Source organism: Triturus cristatus, chromosome 12, assembly GCF_964204655.1.
Source record: "Triturus cristatus chromosome 12, aTriCri1.1, whole genome shotgun sequence".
In the NCBI taxonomy this organism is placed as follows: Eukaryota; Metazoa; Chordata; class Amphibia; order Caudata; family Salamandridae; genus Triturus; species Triturus cristatus.
In genome coordinates, this window is record NC_140595.1 from 114,114,393 (window position 1) to 114,137,046 (window position 22,654).

The 22,654-nt window shown below is 45.0% G+C and overlaps 1 protein-coding gene across 1 annotated transcript in view; it reads right to left on the bottom strand.

The window, feature by feature from the left end:
- The window catches only part of NPR1 (natriuretic peptide receptor 1), a 735,215-nt gene that overhangs the window by 63,948 nt on the left and 648,613 nt on the right, over positions 1–22,654 (bottom strand). Inside the window, exons 16-17 of the mRNA XM_085639850.1 lie at positions 20,611–20,757; positions 15,016–15,139 (exon numbers count right to left, since the gene is read on the bottom strand). Coding sequence (XP_085495976.1) covers positions 15,016–15,139; positions 20,611–20,757 — 271 coding nt within the window. The remainder of the gene's footprint in view (positions 1–15,015; positions 15,140–20,610; positions 20,758–22,654) is intronic.

Sequence of the window (22,654 nt, forward strand, 5' to 3'; positions counted from 1 at the left end):
GTGTTTTAGGCGGCGCTAACAGGAGAAACGGGCTTGCGCAAGCTTACTCTTGACGAGAGCCCCAGCACTTATTTTTTTACAAATTAATCACTGGACATCACCTCCCCATTTAAAACACTGCTTGTAATACTAAGTGGGTGGAGAGCAGTATCGAAGCCTGCGAATTGCATGTGAAGGAAAGTCTGGACATTTATCAATAGGACAGTTTCTCTAAAAAACCTGTGGGGCTGGGGCACACACACACGCCATGCTCTCGAACCAGCCAACAAATCTACTGATTTAATTTCATACCAGTCCAAGCCTGCTGAAGTGACTGATATCTACTTAGAGCTGATTTATTACGAGAGACTCTCCCTGCCTCTGTGTTGTGCAGACACTCTACACTAGGCTCTGGTGTTGAGAGTGGATGCTAATGAGAAGTTCCTTGCATTTGCAGTGTGCGGCAGACACATCACAGCTAGACAGTGGCTAATCAATGCCACCGCTACAACACACCCCACATATTACAACCTCATCTGACAGGAGACTCAGAAGGTGCTAGATGATTTCATCCAACATTTGTGCAAATAAGTTAGTAAGATATGACATCAATGCAGACATCCTGTGCCAGAAAATGCCATCAAGGTTGGATGCGGTTGGTAGCAAATGGGCTGCCAGGTTTTCTCCTAACTGATGACCCCTTTCTGCACAATGTGGCATCTGGCAATCTTAGAATGCACCATTCTGCCTACTCCCAACATAGCTGGACCCCTCTTTTGACTTTCATAGCTCCCTAGCCGAACCCGGAGGTGTGGCTACCAAGGGGGCTACACTCCCCCTGGAAAACAGGTTTAGCAATTGGTTTCCCCTCTCCTGTCCCTAGTGCCAGCCCGTCTACATAAACAAACCTCTCCTGAGTGTTCCCCTTTAACCAGCCAGACAAGACACCTAAGCTTAGCCTCACTCTCACTCGCACAAATCCCCTGCATTCACAAGAGCAGAACAAGAGGTCGCTAGTTCCCATACATCCCACCAAAAACATGGAATGGCCACCCACAACACATCAGAACCTCCTCCTCAGTTCTTGACTTCCAGAAGTAGCTGAAGACCTGTCTCTTCGAATTACTCTGAGAGGATACTCACCTACAGACAAGCTCAAGTGCCTGGATACCCTCACAGGTGATTAGTGGGCTATATAAATAGACATAACATAACAGGTAATAATCATCAATGATACAAGGTCGATTGACGTATTCAATGTTTAATTTCCACCAGGCATCCTGAAGAAATATTTATTCATCGCCAATGAAATGGTGACGTATATATCACTACTATGCGAAATTAGGTTTTTGAGCTGGAGCACCCACATAGGAAAAATGTTAGACCTCACTCTATGAGGTCTAACATTTTTCCTATGTGGGTGAACATGGTGGCCACTAGCTAGACGCTAGCGGCCATAGGCCGCAGTCCGGAGGATTCTCTAATGCTGGAGGGCGTGTGAGCGAGAGTGTGTGAGCGGAAGCACGAAGCGGAATACAGCAGGCACTTACCGGCAGTAATTGAGGCTCCAGGGTGCTGGGCAATGCTTACGGAGCTCAGGTGTGTGTCAGGAAGACGCCGGGGAGCACAGCGCGGAGCACAGCTGACGCGCTGGGGAGAGGCAGCAGGGAGCCTCTGGTGGATCTGGTGGGCTGGAATTGGGGGCAGAGGCAGAACAAGCAGGGTTTGCCTGCATCAGGTGGAGGAGGTGGGGGCTGAGAGGAGAGGCTCGATCAGAGCTGAGGAGCAGACGTGTGGTTCAAGAGAGAGGGGAGGAAGTCCCCTGCATATGGAGACAGAGACCCTCAAGGAAGATGAGGCCCCCACCAGGTACACGCTGAGGACCAGAAATATCAGAGGTAAGGCGAGTTTTCTCCCCATTTCACCAGACGCTCTGCCTGATTTACCACAAGGGCTGAAGACTGTAATTAAGGCGAAAAGAGGGCGACAAAGGGTGTCCTCGCAAAGCAGAGGGACTGGGGGGACCGTGAAGAAAACCAGTGAGGGAAGGAATATAAAGAAATCCTGCCTCCAAACTGCGAGAGTAAAAGTGACTCCTTCACTTAAATCTTTTTTTCGTGTACTGCCAAGTATGCAGAAGGATAATGCAGTAAGTGCAAGTCCTAGCCCTGAAGAGTGCAGTTGTGAAGATACAATGGTGCGTGATAGTAATTTGGGGAAAGTCAATAATATTGAAGTCACTGCGGGAAAGGGCCCTTCGAGCGTTGTGAGTAACTCGAGCACTTTAGGAGGGAAGAGTAGGTCCCCGCAGCGGGATATAATAACAATCCCAATCAGCAACAAATATTCAGTTTTAACAGCAGCTGAGGAGCCGGAAGCACTTCCACCATTACAATCACCAGCACCAGAATTGAATGGGGATAACCAGAACTGTACAATTAGCCCAGAAGGAAGAGCATCAGAGACAGCGATTTCATTGGCTAGTATCTTATTGGAGCTGAAGAAGGATATCAAAGAGCGTTTTGAGGTATCAGAGGCTAACCAATTAGGTATACAAGCATCTTGCTCTGTACTAGCTCAGAAGCTCGACGAGGTTACGACTCGTACAAAAATTCTGGAGGAAGAAGTTAGTGCTGTTAAACAGGATGTTGTGAAAAAAACAACTGAGATCTCTACTCTGGGGAAACAAAATCAAATGTTAAGAGATGATATAGAGAAAATTGAGAATCATTCTCGCAGGAATAATATAAGACTCTTAAATATTCCGGAAAACGAAGAAGGGGTAGACGTGAAGACGTTTATAATCGCCCTTCTTCGGAAAACAAATTTGAAGGATAAGGCGGAGATAAATCTTGAGAGTGAAATACAGAGGGTGCACAGAGAGCCGTTTCGACGTAACCCACAGAGAACCAAGCCCAGAAAGATGTTGGTAAATTTCCTTTCCTATAACATCAAGGAGGAGATACTTAGTAGTGCCTTAAAAATGGCCCATACCTAGTTAATGGCTACTCCCTTCTGACTAGGTCTGATGTATGCAAGGTCACAGAACAAAAGCAGTGGGAGCTAGGCGGAAAGACGGAAGAGCTTAGATGGCTGGGAGCGAAAGTGCAGTTAAATTTTCCCGCTATGCTCCGTATAATGTGGAATAATAAAATGTATAACTACCGCTCAGTGGAGGATGTGGCAGCATTAATAAGAAGAATGAGCAATGAGATGCGTCAAAGTAAAAAAAAAAAAAATAGCTCTCTCGCTCTCCAGCATCCTAGCAATGTATAAATAAGTAGTGCGTTAATTCCTCCGGATGGTACGCCTATAGGCATTATTATGCCTAGTAACGTAGGGAGGGTTCCTCGGGGGGGGGGCACAGTAGTGGAGGGGGGGCTGGTGGGGGAGCAAGGGTGGGGAGCAATGGGAAAAAAACAAAAAAACTAAGTTCTCAACACCTTCTATGCAGGAATGTCTTTTCAGTACAGGACTGAAACCAGGAAGAGAACCTATTAAGAAAGATGACTTCGATTAACATCCCGAGTATTAAAATTCTTACTTGGAATGTGAATGGCATGAGGTCCAAACCTAGGCAGAGGAGAATACTTGAGTATCTAAAAAAATAGCCAGGCACAGGTAATATTGCTACAAGAAACGCACCTCATGGCAAATGAGAGTAAGGAGTTGTTCGGGAGATATGGCTGGCTATAAAATTTTGTTGCCTCAGATCAATTATTTTGCTGCAAGGGAGTGGCTATTCTGATTAAAAGCGGCTGTGGAATAGAAATTAAAGAGTCAAGCACAGATAGTTCAGGTAGGTGGGCGTCAGCCTGGGTACGGTGGGCTGACACGGATTTCTTATGTATCGGATATTATGGTCCTAATGAGGATAACCCTCAATACATTGTTGACTTAGAATTGAGGATGGCAGCAATTTCAGTACCCGTAATTGTAGGTGGCGATTTCAATGTTCTGTTAGACCCCGTGTTAGATCGGTCTACAAGAAGAGAGAGCATATATGTCCCTAGAATGAGGAACGCTCTAAAAAGCATGATATCCGATTTCAACTTAGTTGATGTATGGAGGCATTTGATGGGTAAGACAAGGGGTTATACGTACCATAACAAAAAACATCACCACTTTTCAAGACTTGATAATTTTCTAGTTGATAGATCCTTTTCAGCAAATATTAAGAGGATTAAGCATCTCCCTGCTCATATATCAGATCACTCACCAGTAATGGTAACTATACAAGCTCTGAGGCCACAACCACCTAAGAGATGTACTTTAAGACGTGCATTGCTCTTAGAAGAGGGGGTGGAGATAGCTTTGAAGGAAGCAGCGACTGAATACTTTGTTAATAACCAAGATACTGCCCCCTTGGATATTGTTTGGGATGCCTTCAAGGCATATATCAGAGGAATTCTAAAAAGCCTAAACTCATTAGAAAATTGGAAAGCACGTATAGAACTAGAGAACATTGAAAAGGAGATTGGTATCCTAGAGGAGGCTTTACATTCCATGAGTTCAGAGGAAGGAAAAGCGAGGACAGAAGAGAGGTTGCATGAGGCACAATTGGAATTTAAAATTAAAATAGAGCAAAAGTGTAAAGCTAGATGGCAAGCAGCGAATATAAAATAATTTGAATATGGTGAAAAAGCAGGAGCCCTGCTTGCCTGGAAAGCGAGAGTGGAAAGGTCAAGGAATGATATAAAAGAGCTAAAAAGTGAAACAGGAGAAAAGCTGGATAGTTGGGATTCTATGCAGGAGCACAAAGTTACAATATTTTCATAGCTATATACGGAAAATATCACTGCTGACCTTACAAAGACCAGATGTTGGCTTAGTTCACTCGATCTTCCGTCACTGAGTGAAGAGGGAAAAGATATTCTAGAAGCCCCAATCACAAAAGAAGAGATAAAAGGAGCAATAAAAAAGTCCAAAAACGGGAAGGCGGCAGGGCTCGATGTTCTCCCGGCAGAAGTATACAAAAATATAGATGCTGTTTAATTTGATACATAGAGGGGAAGTGCAGGCTCCAGAATCATGGCGTGAAGCCTCTGTAGTTTTAATTTTGAAACCGGCTAAGGACCCCGCTAAAGCAGAATCATATAGGCCAATCTCCCTGCTAAACACTGACTATAAGATCTTTGTCAGCATTTTGGCAGGGAGACTATCTAGAGTAATTCCTCAATTAATACATGAGGATCGTAAGGGGTTTATCCCTGGAAGGCAAATGTGTGAGCTAACCCAACAACTAATAGGATGTATTGATATAGTGACAGAAAGATCTGTCCCCTTGGCGGTGGTCACACTGGACGCCGCTAAGGCGTTTGATCGAGTTTGTTGGGAGTATTTATGGGTAGTTCTAGAGCATATGGGGTTTGGGCCTCACTTTATAATCACATTAAAAACACCATATAACAGCTCTACAGCTAGGATTCTCTTAAATGGAGCCCTTACTAAGAGTTTTAAGATCACGATAGGGACACGACAGGGCTGTCCAATCTCACCCCTGTTATTCAACTTATATATCGAGCCATTTGCTCAGGCGCTCCGTCAAGACAACCAGGTGAAGGCCTTCCGTATAGGAATGTTCGAAAAAGAAATCTCATTATACGCGGATGATCTAATTATATATACATCAGACCCGGTTATAACGATTCCAAGGGTAGAGCAACTGGCGGATGATTATGGGGCCCTGTCTGGGTACTTGGTAAACAAAGCAAAAACTGGGATTATGTGCTGGAACATCTCGGATTGGAGACGAAGTGTACAGAGAGAGATTAGATATTTAGGTATCAACATTCTCAATGCCGTGCAGGATGTCCCACAGCATAATCTGGAAAGAGTTACAAAGGAAATTGAAAAAAGTTTAGCTAGGTGGAAGAATCTTCCGCTGATGATATACGGAAGGGTCAATTTGATTAAAATGGTCATTCTGCCGAAGGTCACATTTCTTTTTAACTGTATACCTTTAACGTTCACGAGCAGGCTAATAGATAGAATACAGGGTAAACTGGGCAGTTTTGTTTGGGCAGATAGGGGAGCACGCATGTCCTGGAAAAAACTTAGACGTGGATTGGCAGAAGGAGGGCTTACACTACCAGATGTAAAATTATACTGCATGGCATTCCAGTTTAAAAACTGTAGGGTTTTACTATGTACAACAGTGCACAGGGTGTGGGGAGATTTGTGTGAGGAGATGATTAAAGAGTGGGGAGGGAAAGGATTTCTGTTTAAGTTTGGTGCACAGAATATTTAAAAAAAATAAAATTAAAAATGTTGAAGGCAGCTTTGATTTTGTGGGTAAAGATCAGGAATATTTTAGGAATCGGATACTATTCAGGAGAGGCTCCAATATGGGACTCATCTGGTACGCCCGAATGCTTGCAGGATCAACTGAGTGTCCCACTCAGGAGGGCAGGAATAGAGGTCTGGGGGGACCTGATAGTGATGGATGAAGTGGTCCCATGGGAAGTTTTATGGAGTAAGACAGGGGGATCTCTGTCCCGGTTTAAATTTCTCCAGCTAAAGTCTTGGGGGGAAGCGAATAGACGTGAGACTAAGAGTCTTTGGGAGTTTGAAATAAAATGAAAGAACGAAAATATAGTAAAGAAGGAAATAAGTGGATGGTACTACACACTACTGACTTCCGAGGAGAAAAAAATCAAAGCCCCCTACAAAATATGGGATGAAGTGATGTAGACTCCTGATCCACAAAAAGTATGGCACCTTTCCTTCAAGTTACTTTACAAAACAGTCAAACCATCAAACTTGAAGAGGAAGAATTTCTTTACGGCAAATAGACTATATTGGACTCCAAAAAAACGAGTAAAGTTTGTAACTGATGTCCCCCCCCAAACGTCGTAGGGGGGATTGTTCAGTGCTAATGATAAGCATATGTTTATGGAATGCCCTCAGCTAGAGGAGTATTGGTTTGAGGTCGAAAGGATAATTAATGAAATTCTTGATACCAACATTGAAGTTAACCTCCTATTAGTAATGGGGGTAATATATCAGCCATGTAATGACATTACTGGGGATAAACAGGCTTTGTTATTCTATCTAATCCTTCTCGCTAGGCGGGAAATTTGAAAGAAATGGATTGAACCCTCCCCACCGCAAGGGATGGACTGGCTACGAGCAGTAAGAAGAACGGCGGAAATAGATATTGACCTGGAGTCCAATACACGAACATAGCCAAAAATATGGGTGGCCTTCCAGAATTGGGATGGAGACATAAGTGTGTAACCCCTTTTGTCCAATGATTACACCTGCGTGGTCTGTGCAGCCAGGACACAGGAAGGGCACGAGCGCAGGAGCTATTGAAATATTACAAAAGCCCAGGGAGGTACAGATCGGCTGACAGGCTATTATTTTGCATATAATGGTGGTATGAGGACATTTAACAAAAAAAAAAAAAGGCCTCACACTATAATTTTCAGCGGTAATTTCAACACTGGCCCAGACGCAATGATTGTGCATACAGAGATGTGCAGGTAAGAGACTGCTTGGGGGCTCCCACAATTGGTTGTCCCCAAACTAAGATCTTCCAAGCGCTGCAGCTCCCTAAGGCGATCTATTGTACAGGACTGAATTACGATCTTTGAATGGACACAACTGCATCAGATTGTCCAGCACAATGTACGTTTAGAGCCGGCAAATGTACTAACCTGATTGATTACATATTCATGGACATGGAATCTTGACATGTCATTGTCGATGTGAACAGAGTCAGGTGGATAGAAAGTTACCATATTCTTCTAGTAGCAACCCTACATTTGCGACTGGAACACGAGTAAGTAGCCAGGGTCTACAATTCGGCCAATCTCATCTTGAAGATGAACAGGAAAAATATTATGTGGCTGGCTGGCTGTCGTTTGGGAAAGTCTATTAAGTTTGTAGTACTGGATACAAGAGTGTGACAACCTGTTATTGTTGAGAGACCAAGTTGACTGGATTGCCTTACCGAAGCTGGAAATGTTCTTTTAAACAACCTCCAAGTTAGTGTTAGACAGTAGACCTGCTGGGCTTGGACAGCTAGGTTGCAAGGACAACACTAGCATTACATGGTTTGATGATGAGTGTCTCAAACTAAAGTCCGCCTTGGCAATGGCCTTACGATCTAGAAGGAAATCCACATCGAGTGGAGATCGTCTTGTGGTGCTAAGGAAGGAATACAAGCAGCGGATCAGATTTAAAAATCGACATCTGCATGTTAAAGCTTGGTCACAACTCATGGTAGCAATCCAAGATAGAAACACAAGACGCTTCTGGAAATTATTTAGAAGGGGTTGTGAAGGTGCCCCCAAAAATCTTAACCAGGCATTGCAGCCAAGGCCTGGGCTGACCATTTCACTGCGGTGTTTGATCCAGCTATGTATAGTGATCAGCCTGAACACGGGGCACGGCCTTTGAGCCTCGCTAAAGGAAGATCTGGCGCCACATGCACAGAATTTACGGAAAGCAAAGTTTGAATTGCTATCTTAAGCCAGAAACGTATGAAAGCTCCAGGTCCGGAAAGAATTCCATCCAACACCTATTGTAAAAACCTGACCACCCGGGTGCCCATTTTAATTGCAGCATACAATGCAATTTGGGAGAATGAAGATGTTCCAGTCTCCTGGAGAGATGCAGTTATACCTCTGCACAAAGAAGGTCCCTGGAATTTCCCAGGTAACCACCGCCCAACCAATTTAATCATTGGACAGTGCAGGCAAAACCTATGCCAAATTATTGCAAACCCATCTGGAGTCATGGGTCGAGGAACATAAGATTTTGTGTCCATTACAAGCAGGTTTTCTCAAATCTCAAGGCATGACTTATCAAGTGGCTATGTTGCATACTGCCTGCCTTAAGGACACATTCGTTAAACAATCAAAGTTCTTCTTAATATTTATCGACCTTAAAACAAAGTTGATTCTGTAGACAGGAAGGCCCTCTGGCAGGTCCTGGTGAAACTGGGCATTAATACTAAGCTATGCGCGATAAAGCAACTCCACACAGCCATGATGAGATTTGGCTCCAAAGGAGAGGACACACCGAGCTCCGACATAGAACTGGGCGTTAGGCAAGGTTGTGTGCTTACACCCCTATTATTAAACCTGTTCATCAATGGTGAAGGCGAGCAACAACTATCGCTAACTCTGGATGTTCCTGTGCTTGGAGGGAACAAAACACCTATTTTACTTTTTGCTGATGATGCTGTTTTATTGGCCCGCATGAAACCTCCTATTCACAAGTTACTCACAGGTTTTGAAAACTACGGTTTGCAGAAGAAACTCAGAATAAACATTTCAAAGCCAAACTATATGCTGCAGCAGCGGCCCATGCAGGTAAGAGTGGTGGGGCCAGGTTGGAGTGGGATAAGACAGACGACCACGAGGGAAAATTAAATAAATAATTATTTTCCCCCGTTAGCGTCTGTCAAAACCCCCCCACCCGGCCCCACTGCTCTTACCTTCACTGGCCGCGGCTGATATGCTGATTAATTCTTTGCGAAATTGAGAAATTCATTTAAAGTCTACAACCAGCCACTAGATCGGGTCGACTCCTACGATTCCTTAGCGATAATGTGTGATGCAAACCTATCTTGGAGCAAACAGATGAGAAAGAGTGAAATAAGTATGTACGAGTAATCTAATGCAGTGCTGCGTCGTAGCAGCAAATTTGGCAGGAGATCGATTAAGGCAGCATTACAGGCCTATCGGGCCAAAGCACAAGCCGCTGGTTTGGATGGGGTTGATCTTTGACTACAATAAGGCACCAGGGCTCCAGAAAATCGAAAATTAATTCCTGCGTTGCTTGCCGAAGCTTGGTGCAGGAACCCCAATGGCAGCACTTGAGACAGTGAGCTGGGCATGATTAATACTAATGAAGATGCTGCAGCACTCAAACCACTCTAGTTCTGGGATCGAATGTGGTCCAAACCAAGCCTGGCGACTTATCTCAAATCCATTCGTGAACTCTGGAGGGGCAGAAATTTGCATAATTTGCCATGGCTGAAACATATTGCAAGCACTCTTTCCAGTATCGAATGCCATTAGTGTTGGTTCAACTTAGAAGTCACGGTTTCATCAATTCTGGATGGGGTGGCGAAGTGAGCTAAAGAACGATGATGGATTCAACCCAGATCTGTGACTGGGGGTGAGAGTCTGAAAAGTTTCAGCGCTCCGTCCATCATCTCCTTGTGTTTGCATCAATTCTGGATGCAATAAATGGGAATTATTGGACATGGCTCTCTGCAAAACATAAAGGAAAGCTGTTCATTTTATTCCTGCAAATTGAACCTATAGATGGCTTTGAGAACTTCTTAGACCATAACATTTACATTACAGTGTCTCCCCGTAAAAGCCTTTACAAGCAACTGGTTGAACACAAATAGCAGTACCATTTGCCCTTGCTCGCAAAGCGGAGTTGAAGCACTTATGCATTTCCTGCTGCTAAGGGAGGAGGAGTGGCACAGCGGCAAGAGCAGTTGACTCAGGAGCACGTGACTTGCAGTTCGATCGTCGGCAGCTCAGCTCAGCATCATGTGACTCTGGGCAATAGATCATTTGATCTCCCGGACGGCCCCCAGCGCCTGGGTACCCTTAGGGGTGATAAGCCGCGCTTCACAAATATGAGATTTGTATTAATTTATTTAGATTTTATGTTCCTTTCCTCTGCCAGCAAGGAGACTTTTTTCTCAGTTTTGGTCTCAGTGAAACTTAAGACCAAAACGTACGTTTTACTGAGACAAAAGTCTAACTTTACTACTCGTAAATGCCCTTTGTGAATACCGAAAGTCGTAGAGTTAGACTTTCATCTCAGTTTACCTTTGTGATTCGGGCCCAATGTAGGTAACATTTAAGCAGGCTCTTATGGCGTCCTTTAGACGTCAGGGACAAGACTACATCATTTTGCATGTCTCATAATTGTCCCTGGTACCTACTTTGTTACATGCCTACAAGTTATTTGGCTGTCACTTGCTTTTTACCAGATCATCAAATGAATTTGCCGCAGTATATTTATTTTTGATGTTTTAATGTATTGAACTGGGGATTTTATTGTTTTTATATTGTGTGCCTTGTATTTATAAGTGGCAACAATAAAAATAAATAATTGAAACACTTTGCATCATTAACACTTTGATTGACACAGTGGTGGGCCACTATTCAAACTCGTTTTAGGAGGTGGCGCGTGCATCTAGGACAGGTGCACAGGTTCACGTCGCCAAATAACACATGGAATTATTCAATCTACACTGGACCGAAAAAAATGACGCAGCAGAACTGCGGGACTACAAGCAATGTTACACCGCAAAAAACTGAAAAAGCGACAAGATCCTGAAAGTGCTTGGAGTCTGTAGAAATGGAAGAAAGGCGCTGAACGAAAAAAATTCTGAACATGTAACTGTGGTAGATTCTGGGTCTGAGGGTGATCTCTTAGTGAGAAAGAGTCGCTGCCACTCGAGTCAGCAGACTCATTTTATTAGGTATTTGAGTCGGGCATGGCTAAATAGAGAAGCCCCTGCCTCCCAAAAGTGCAGACCGTGCCAGATTAGGGGTACCGAATGACAGGAACAAATCCCCCCAATTGCACCCCTCTACCCTAAGTAGTTTTTTCTAGCTCCGCGCAGAATTTTTGTTATGCCAGCGTAATCTTTCATCGTTTTGCGAAGTTCACGTTAGGCTTCTTACGCGAAATTACTGAAATGACATCATTATGCCAGATAACAGAATTTTATTGCAAAAGTTTAGTGCAGGGACACGTGAGCAACTGAACCAACCAGAACGCGAGCAGCAGTTATTCGTTGCACTGACGTTTTTTGTGGAATTTCTTTTAAGGACGAAATACATCAATCAGAGGCGGGTTCTTCAATAGGACTCTGCCCTCCGGAAATTCCTACACATCCCTGTACAGACAGGAATAGATCAATTAATTCAGAGATATGATTGTATCTCTAAACAAATCAATGTATTTAATCCTTGAATCCCCAATGGCCATGCGGATGTACGTCGCGCTAAAACATATTGCCAGCAGTCATTTTCGCATTTTGGGTAATTTTTTTGTATTTCGCCAAATTACACAAAAGCAAATTATGGGTATTCTGCCCACCCTATGTGACAACCAGGGCTTTAAGTGGAATGAAAAAACTTGGGGGCGTGTCAAAAGGGCGTAGCCAATGTAATTAAGGGCGTGGCTTAAAAACACGTAAGCTAAAAATCTGTTCTTAGCATAGTGTGCCGCCCAACTTGTATTTTGCTGTTTCTGTCATTGCATTCAGATAGATGATACAACAAGTAACATCATGCCTACCGCAAGTCAGGACTATTGGCTTTGTCAATAGTTGTTAGTTGCATACGATAAATAAGCAGCAACTATGGCTTATATATAATATGGAAAAAGCTTCCTCTTAAAGCCCTGGTGACACCTCGACAATGTTGCTACTCCTGATTTTCAAAAACAGAAGGGAAAGCCAGAGAGAAAATGACTCTCTTTAAAGGATTTCCCTTCCACTACAATGCTCACCTGGTATGACGTCATGCCGTAACTTCTCCACTAGTGAGAAGTGAGCAGTGTGAGCACGCGCACATCGATGTGCTTATCTGGCGTCATGCCATAACTTCTCCACTAGTGAGAAATGAGCAGTGTGAGCACGCGCACATCTCACCTGGCATGACCTCATGCCGTAACTTCTCCACTAGTGAGAAGTGAGCACTGTGAGCACGCGCACATCGATGTGCTTACCTGGCGTCATGCCGTAACTTCTCCACTAGTGAGAAGTGAGCAGTGTGAGCACGCGCACATCGATGTGCCTGCGGTCACTGCAGTCTGGAAAAAACCAGAGCACCTCTGCCAGGGCACAAAACAGAGCCCGATAGAGACCCGTTTCGAGGCCCCCTTCAAAAAACTGCCGGTGCTCAGACCCGGTGAGACCCGGCCCACTTAAAGCCCAACGTATATAAAGGAACTACGAGTCACTGAGTAAGGGATCTTTTTGCAAGGGACACATAAGGGACAACAACCCACCCCAAAAAATGTTTCCAAACATGGAATAACGCTGCATTTTACAGCACGTTTCCCCAATTGGCCAAAAACCTAAGGTTGTATAGAGGGCTCTGAAGGGAGCCATGAATTAACGCGGCACTCCAGGGTCCGCCTTATCACCACTCCGCGGCTGCAAGCACATTTATGTGACTAATAGAAAACTAATAGAAAACTGTGTGCCCGGAAGAGCCATTGGAAGCACACCAGCAGCAACTGTCCCCTGAAATGCTCATAAATATTGTGGCAAGAAATTGCAACAGCTTTAAAAAGTGAGCCAGGAGACAAAAATGCTCATCTATGTTCTTTCGCCAATGGGTTTCCACTCAGAATTCAAGTATTAGAAAATAATTACCATCATTACTCTTTTCCCTCCTCAGCGTCACCTGCAGTCTGCTCGGAATGTCCTTCCATTGTAGATGTTCTCTGCCTCTGTCTGTCCCTCTCTCCTCGCACTTCCTGCTTCAGAGGCAGTGCTTGCCCTCCCATCTCTGTGGTGCTGCTCCCTGTTCACCGGTTCTCACTCCACAGCTCCTATTTTGTACTATATTTAATGTTAAGCTTTTTTATTGTGATTTCTGCATTATATAAATGGACTATAGAGATTTAAGGAACACAGTAGCTACTGCTTTCCTCAGCAGTTGTCATCTCTGCCCTGCCTGTGGTCCATCTTCCTTATAGAGACAGTGGTCACACACCTCTGCCTCTCTAGTCTGCAGGGCAAAGGGATGGTTGCGGGTGCGGTGACAGGTGGATGAGGCAGTCAGGAGGTATGCTTGACATCCCCTACTCCCCCATAATCAGGCACAAGGATCAACCCTTCTACCTCTGGAGGTCCTGGAAGAAGTGTTTACCTTTGAGTGTGCCTTACTGGGAATCATCCATTACAACGCACTACCTTTACAGCGCACTACCTTTACAACACAACAGTTACAAGCAACTGCCTTTACATCGCATGCCATTACTATGCATGTCACTACAGCGCATGTCATTACAGCGCATGCCATTACAACGCATTCCATTACAACGCATGCCATTACAACGCATTATAAGATAAGTAATGGAGGTTTTTTAGTTTTAGCGTGAGTATGGGTTTTGGGGTACATGGGAATAGTAATTTTTACCCCGACACTATCTAACACTTTTCCTACTGTTGCACTCACTAGAGTGAGAATAGTATTTTTTACCCCTACACTATGCAACACTTACCCTACTGTTGCCCAGTATTATGCGTTGTAATGGTATGCATTGTAATGGTATGCGTTGTAATGGAATGTGTAGTAATGGTAGTTTTAAAAATGTTAGTTGCGATGTAAAAACTGCGTTGTAAAAGCATGCGTTGTAATTTTTTTGGGAGTAATATCATAGATTCGCCTTACCAGTACCTACAGTACTGGGTGATATATGCTGTGCTGTAGGACATTCCCTTAGAAATTGCTCTCGCCATTTGGTCCTCTGCTGCTCCACGCCAATGGTGTTGCTGTTGTTGCTCGGCTGCCCCTTGCTTAGGGCATGGTAAGATCCAACTAGGGTTCTTTGTGTCAATGGCAGTGTTGTATACCGTGATGAATTCTTGCATCCTGTCTCCTTGGCCTCTCTAGAATTCCCATCCAGGCCCCTGAAGCATGGTTTGAATATACACACTGCTCACTGAATGGTGCTCCATGTGCAGGTGTGTTTCTGTTGCACAAGCATTCACACCTCGAGACTCGGGGGCAGGGGTGGCTCTCTGCTGCTCGGGCACAAGACTTTCCATAAAGACATGGCTGAAGGCAGATGATCAGGAGAAGTATTGCTTTATTTCTTTAAGAGCTTTATATAGCGCTAGCTAGACCCGAAGTAACTTTCCAAGTTGAAAGGAGAGACGGTTCATCCGACAAACAGATGGGCTGATTCCTGGATTGGGACCACTGCCCTACTGAGCTCTGACCTCTAGGGTTCTGAAAAACAGAGACCCTTCACCCTCCATCCCCTCCAAGGTTCTGTCTGTCTCTTCCTCCCAAAGAGGGCTTGACTTACCTGCATAGGAGTGCTCTCAGCAGAGAGCGATGTGAAGCCCACAATGTCGCTGAAATATATGGTCACACCATCGAAGGCCTCTGCTTGCACCGTCTCCCCCCTCTTCAGCTGCTCGGCCACGGAGCTGGAAGGCAGAGTGGATGGGTCAACGTGGGCCCAGGGATGGCACAGCTTGTGTGCCAGGCAAAGCTGACTCAGTACACGCGAGCCTAGGCAGCACACCAACAACACAACCAACTGCCTCACTCAGATTTCGTGGAGGGGGAGCACCACTGTAAGAAGTATTGGCAAAGCCAATAGGTATGCGAGTGGACTAGAGTGCAGTCACGGCCTGTGCTGGTAAGAGCGGTGGGGCCGGGTGGAGGGGATTTCGACAGACGATGACGAGGGAAAATTAATTATACATTTACTTTTCCCACGTCATCGCCTGTCGAAATCCCCCTCACCCGGCACCACCGCTCTTACCTATACGGGCCGCGGATGGAAGAGTGGTGTTGAGTGCAGTGGCATAGAGTGCAGTGGCGTAGAGTAGATTGTTTCATAGCAGAGCGGAGTGGTGCATGGTAGAGTATAGTGGTACAGGGTAGAACGCAGTGGCATAGAGAAGAGTGGTGTAGAGTGAAGTGAAACAGCATCAATTGCAGTGGCGCAGAGTAGAGTGGTGCATAGTGGAGTAGAGTGGCGTAGAGTGCACTGGCATGGAGTGCAGTGGTGTAGAGTAGATTGTTTTCAAGTAGAGTGAAGTGGTGTAGAGTGGAGTGGTGAAGGGTAGAGTGGAGTGGTATAGAGTAGTGGCATAGAGCGCACTGTGCAGAGTGGTGTGGAGTGAAGTGGAGTGGTGCAGAGTGGAGTGGCCTAGTCTGGATTGGTGTAGAGTGCAGTGGTGCCCAGTAGATTAGAGTGGCTTGGAGTGCATTGGCGTGGAGTGAAGTAGAGTGGCGTAGAGTGTGCAACGTACAGTGCAGTGACATAGAGTAAAGTGCCGCAGAGTTGAGTGTCATAGAGTAGAGTTGCATAGAGTTCTGTGGCAGAGTGGAGTGCTGCAGAGTGGAGTGTCGTAGAGTGCAGTGGTGAAGAGTAGAGTAGCGTAAAGTGCACTGGTGTACAGTGCAGTGGCGTAGAGTAGTGCAGAGTAAAGTGACAGAGTACAGTGGTGTAGAGTGTCATTAAATGCAGTGTCAGAATATAGCGGCATAAAGTGCAGTGGTGAAAAGTGGTTGTGTAGAGTGCATTGGTGTAGAGTGCAGTGGTTTAGAGTACAGTGGCATAGTGTAGACTGCAGTGGTGTAGAGTGGAGTGGTGTAGAGTGTAGTGGCATAGAATACAGTGGCGTAGAGTAGATTATTTCAGAGTAGAGTGGAGTGATGCAGAGTAGAGTATATTGGTGCATGGTGAAGCACAGTGAAAGAGTAGAGGGGTGTAGAGTACAGTGGCACAGCATTGATTGCAGTGGCATATAGTGAAGTAGAGAAGTTTGTTTCAGAGTACAGTCATGTGGTGTAGAGTGGAGTCGTGTAGAGTAGTGGTGTAGAGTGCATTGGCATACAGTGCAGTGTTGAGTGGTGCGTGGTGCAGATTGGAGTGGCCTAGACTGGAGTGGTGTAGAGTGCAGCGCCATAGAGTGCAGTGGTGCACAGTAGATTACAGTGGCTTGGGCTGCATTGGCGTAGCGTGGTGAAGAGTAGAGTGCAGTGGCATAGAGTAAAGTGGCGCAGAGTAGAGTGGTATACAGTTCAGTGGCAGAGAGTGCAGTGCTGCAGAGTAGAGTGTCGTAGAGTGCAGTGTTGTAGAGTAGAGTGGCGTTGAGTGCATTGGTGTAGAGTGCAGTGCGTAAAATGGTGAAGAATAAAGTGACAGAGTGCAATGGTGTAGAGTGGCGTACAGTGCAGTGGCGTAGAGTAGAGTGGCATACAGTGCAGTGGTGCAGAGTAGATTAGTGTAGAGTGCAGTGGCATAGAATGTATTGGTTTTGAGTAAAGTGATGTAGACAGCATTGGTGTAGAATGCAATGGCAGAGAGTGCAGTGTTATAAAATTTTGTTGCGTACTGTGGAGTGGCGTAGAGAGGATTGGTGCACAGTGAAATAGAGAGGGGTAGACTTCAGTGGCATAGAGAAGATTGTTTAAGAGCAGATCAGATGTAGTGGCGTAGAGTGCAGTGGTATAGAGTGTCATAGAGTTCAGTGGTGCAGAGTAGATTAGAGTGGCTTAGAGTGGATTGTTGAAAGGTACATAGTCGAAGAGTTCAGTGGCGTAGAGTAAAGCGATGCAGAGTAGAGTGGTGTAGAGTTCAGTGGCCGAGAGAACAGTGTTGCAGAGTAGAGTGACATAGAGTGAAGTGGCATCGAGTGGTGCAGAGCAGAGTGAAGTGGTGCAGGTTAGAGTGCAGTGGCATAAGAGTGGAATGTTACAGAGTAGAGTGCCTTGGCATAGAATGGAGTGGTGCAGTGGCATAGAGTGCAGTAGAGTGGCATAGAGTGCAGTGGTATAAAGCACAGTCATGCAGAGTAGAGTGTCGTAGAGTGCCGTGTCAGAGTGCAGTGTTGTAGAGTGGTACAGAGTATAGTGGTGCAGAGAGCTGTGATGTAGAAAATATTGGTGCAGAGTAGAATACAGTGGCATAGAGTGAAGTGACGTAGAGCGCAATGGTTTAGAGTGACGTAGAGTGCAGTGATGTAGAGGGCAGTGGCATAGAGTAGAATGTTGTAGAGTATAGTGACGTGAAGTGCAGTGGTGCAAAGTAGTTGGCATAGGTACAGTGACGTAGGGTGCATTGGTTTTGAGTAAAGTGGTGTAGAGTGCAGTGGCGGCGTGTAGAGTGCAATGGTGTAGAGCGGAGTGCCGCGGAGTGGAGTGGCGTAGAGTGCAGTGGCATAGAGTAGACAGTTTCAGAAGAGAGCGAAGCAGAGTAGTGCAGGGTAGAGTGTAGTGGTATAGAGTAGTGGTGTAGACCACAGTAGAGTGGCCTAGAGTAGAGTGGTGCAGCATTGACTGCAGTGGCGTGGAGTGGCACAGAGTGGAGTACAGTGGCGTAAGGTGCCGAGGGATAGAGTGCAGTGGCGTAGAGTAGATTGTTTCAGAGTAGAGTGAATTGGAGTGGAGTGGTGCAGGGTATAGGAGAATTGTATAGAGTAGTGGGGTAGAGTGCATTGGTATAGAGTGCAGTGTTCCAGAGTGGAGTGATGTGGAATGCAATGGCAAAGAGGGTGATGGTGCATAGTAGAGTGAGATAGAGTGCAGTGGCATAGAGTAGAGTGGTGCAGAGTAGAGTGGCATAGAGTTCAGTGTCAGAGAGTAAAGTGCTGCAGGGTAGAGTGTCGTAGTGTAGAGTGGCGTAGAGTACAGTGATGTAGAGTGGCGGAGAGTGCATTGTTGTAGAGTGTAGTGGTGCAAAGTGAAGTGATGTAAAGTGAAATGGTGTAGAGTGAGATAAAATGCAGTGGCATCGAGTAGGGTACAGTGGCGTACAGTGCAGTGGTGCAGGGTAATGTGGCATGGAGTGCAGTGGCGTGGTGTGGAGTGGCTCAGAGTGCAATAGAGTGGAGTAGACTTCAGTGGCAGAGTAGACTGTTTCAGAGTAGAGTGAAGTCGCATAGTGTGCAGTGGTATAGAGTAGAGTGTCGTAGAGTGCAGTGGTGCGGGGTAGATTAGAGTGGATTGGCATAAGAGTTCAGTGTCGCAGAGTGGAACAAAGTAGAGTGGCAGAGAGTACAGTGCTGCAGAGTATACTGTCATAGAGTGTAGTAGAGTGCCGTGGAGTGCATTGGCGTAGAGTGCAGCAGCGCAGAGTAGAGTGGGCATAGAGTGCAGTGGTGTAGAGTACAGTGGCATAGAGAGCAGCGATGTAGATTACAGTGGTGCAGAGCAGAATAGCGTGGCGTAGAGTGCAGTGACGCAAAGTAGAACAGAGCGGTGTAGAGTACAGTGGTGTAGTGTAAAGTGGAGTAGAGTGATTTGGTGCAGAGTAGATTGGCGTAGAGTGCATTAGGTTTGAGTAAAGTGGTATAGAGTGCAGTGTTGCAGAGTGGGGTGGCATAGAGTAGAGTGGTGTGGTGTAGAGTGCAGTGGCGAAGAGTGGAGTAGAGTAGAGAGGCGTAGAGAGGAGTGGTTCAGAGAAGAATGCAGTGACGCGGTGTGGAGTGGCATAGTGTGAAGTGGTGCAGAGTAGAGTGCAGTGGTGAGAAGTGGTGCTTAGTGGAGTAACATGGAAGATGTATTGTATGGTAGAGTAATGGCACTATAAACAGCACATCTTCAATTGAAATAATCATTACATTTGCACTCACATACAGTTTTATTGATAAAAGTATACAGCGCACAAACAAGAACGTGTGGAAATGTCATCACCCGATATATTGATTTGATTGTCAGCACAGTTCATTTTCAGACATTTAAATTTTATTGCGTGCTAGAAAAAAAATAACATCTGTACAGCCTTCCTCAAGCAGGCCCCAACTAGCCAGCATGATTGTCACATAAATCCTCTCACTTTGAAGGCAGAGAAAAATAAATAAACACCAAGCTCCCTGGAAGACACAGCCTCACATTTGACCTCTGTCTTTGAATGCACAGCAAATGTGACGAGATAAGAACAAGATTTAAAGGCCTGTTTGCAGAAAATGAGCTCGTAAAAAAAACAGTAAACAAGGTTTGGGCAATGGGAGGGATGAACATGAGCTGGAAAGCCTAAAGGAAATAAAGCCAGCAAATAGAAAGCCAAAAAATGTGAGTTACAAACCACAAAGCCATTGGTAAGCAATGGGCGGAATGCATTCCTAGCTCGACTTTCTGAATGTCCCAAAGATGTCTTTAGCAAACCAGACAGCTGCCTAAAAAGGGGTGGTGTTCCCACTGTACTAGGCTTGCAGTTCCCATGCTTTTCTTCAGTCAAAGAAAGGGCTGTGATTAAGACAAGGGAGACTCCACTGGCATAAAGTTGACATGGCAAAGCATCACCCACAGGGCCATCAGGCCACAGTGATAGTTGCCCATTCAATTCTGATAGGGAGAACTGTCACTCATTTTCACTCCCAATGACACTAACATGCACTGCACTCCTGATCTGTAAAAATCTTCAAAGGCCCCCAAGTTCGGGAGAAAGCTCCCTGAGCTTTAGGACTATTGTTATTTTCCTTTCAAGGAACTAACTCACACAAACATTTCTTTTTTGAAAACAAAAAAGCTTTGCTGAGTAGGTGCATCAAATATGACACCCAAACAGTGAAGCATCAATGCCTTAGATGGCTCCACTGAAGGAACAGAGATCCCTACCTATCCTGGGAAGTCCTCCACCTTGGGAACAGAGGTTGTTGCCTGCACTGACTTGGTGCTTGGTATGCACTTCATATGTATTCTTCACACCTCTCCAGTGGTATGATAGTGTCTTCTCTCAATATGGTTCCTCAACTCTGAATTTATGTTAGTCCTCTTTTTCCAGCCAAGAGCTCTAAGCTTGCTGTGACACATGATTTCACTTCCCCATCTCTAATATCAGTTTACAAACCGGTTCATGTTTACTGCTGTTGCTGAAAAACAATATTGGCTGAAAACCACACTCATGACATGGTCATAGTTGACAGCTCTGATGGACACTCACTGGGGAAGGATTTGGTACAGCAGGGCCTCAGCCTTGCGCTTCTCTTCCAGGTAGGCTTGCGTCCGGTCCTCTACCAGCTCCTCTAGGTTGTTGGCGTACTGCTCCATGCGCGACAGAAGGTTATCCAGGATATTGGAGCTGTTCTCTCTGAAATAAAGCATGGAAAACAACATAATGAACAAAGTCAGGATGGTAGCTAAGATGGACATCATGAACCGTTGACAGAGGTAGGCTACCCTATTGATGGCTGGTCTACTGGGAAAATCATAAGGACTGCACAACTTGTAATCCGGTAATGCAGTGGCAGAGTCACATGTACTGCTCACCGTGATGCACCTCCCAACTACCAGAACCAAGTTCTAAGAAATCCCTTAACTGCTGATTAGTGACATTAGTTACATATGTGGTTGATTTCTCCCCAACCCAACAGCCTATTCGGAAATACAGGATGTTACAGAGAACTTCTGATTCCCCTATAGACTATTCGACCTTGGACTGGTCAGTATGTTTATGGTTCTATTGAAGAGCTTCACCAATCTGTTGGACATGTTGCTGCTTCTTTAGGGGTTCACCAACTGGTTGAAGACACGTTGGGGTTTTTGAAGGAAGGTCCAACGAATTTCCAAACTGGTTGCTGAGTTTATATGAGGGGTTCAATAACTCATTGGACAGGTTGTGCGTTTTGCTGGAGTGGCTCAACAATTTGCTGAGAGTGTTGTGGGCTTCACTGGAGGGGTTCAACAAGTAGTTGAATACGTTGCTGGTTTAGTCTGAGGGGCCTCAACAACTTGGAGACTGGACTGATGGCTTTACAGAAGGCATTCAACAACTTGTTGAATGTGTTGTAAGTTTTACTGAAGGGGTTCTGGGTTTTAACTAGAGGGCTCAACAACTTGGTTGTTTGTCTTATTTGAGGTGATTGTTAAGTAACTGAATGGGCTGTTGTTGGAGCTTTTTTTGAATTACTGAATGGAAGTATTTGTTTCATTGGAGATGTTTGATAAGCTGTGAAATGCGTTTTTCGTTTTTATATAACGGGTCAACAACTACTTTAAAGAGGTTGCTGGATTGACAAGAGGGGATCATTACATAGTTGATTTGGTTGTTGTTTTATTAGAAGGATTCTGCTAAGTTTAATAGGCTGAACATTTCATGGGAGGGGGATCAGCAACTTGTTGAATGTGTCATGTGGTTTACCGGAAGAGATCAACTAGTTGAAGGGGCTGTGGATTTTCTTGAAGGAGTGCAACAGCTTGCTGAATGTTTAATCAGAGCGGTTCATTCTTATTAAATGGGTTGTGGGTTTTACAACAGGAGCCCAACACTTTATTGAAACAGCCAACAGGTTCTTTGAAGATTTAATGATGTACTGATGTACAGTAAGTTTTATGGGGGAGATGGGGGCATACACCACTTAGGGCCTGTCAACGAGTTTGGCAGACAGGAATACACCATCACAAATGTTCTGAATATCCTGTCTGCCTTATTACGATCCCATTATATCCTATGGAACTTGTAATATGGCGGACGGGATATGCGTCGCGATTGTGATGGAACATCCCATGCGCCAAACTCATAATCAGGCCCTAAAAGTATATGTTGGGAGTTTTATCTGAGGAATGCGATTAACAGCTTGTTGACAGTCTTCAGGGTCTCATCAGAGAAGTTCAAGAGCTTTTTAATTCATTGTGTTTGTCATCGATGTACTTTTCCATTGAATGTGTTGTATGTTTTATTGGAGGAGCATATCCTCCTAATAAATTGAGCATTGGTTGTTATGTAGGAGTCCATTGAATATGCTATGTGTAAGGGGATTAACAACTTATTGACTGAACAGTGGGGATTATAGGAGCTGTTCAGGAACTGGTCAAATGTTTTTTTTGCTTTTATCTGAATGGTTTTGACCTCTTGAAATGGGTTTAAAATGGGGAGTTTAACAATTTGCTGATTGGATTGTGTATTTTTCTCAGGACGTGTTCCAATACCCATTGAATAGCCTGTGGATTTTATGCACGGGGTAATAATTGTTAAATGGGTTATATGC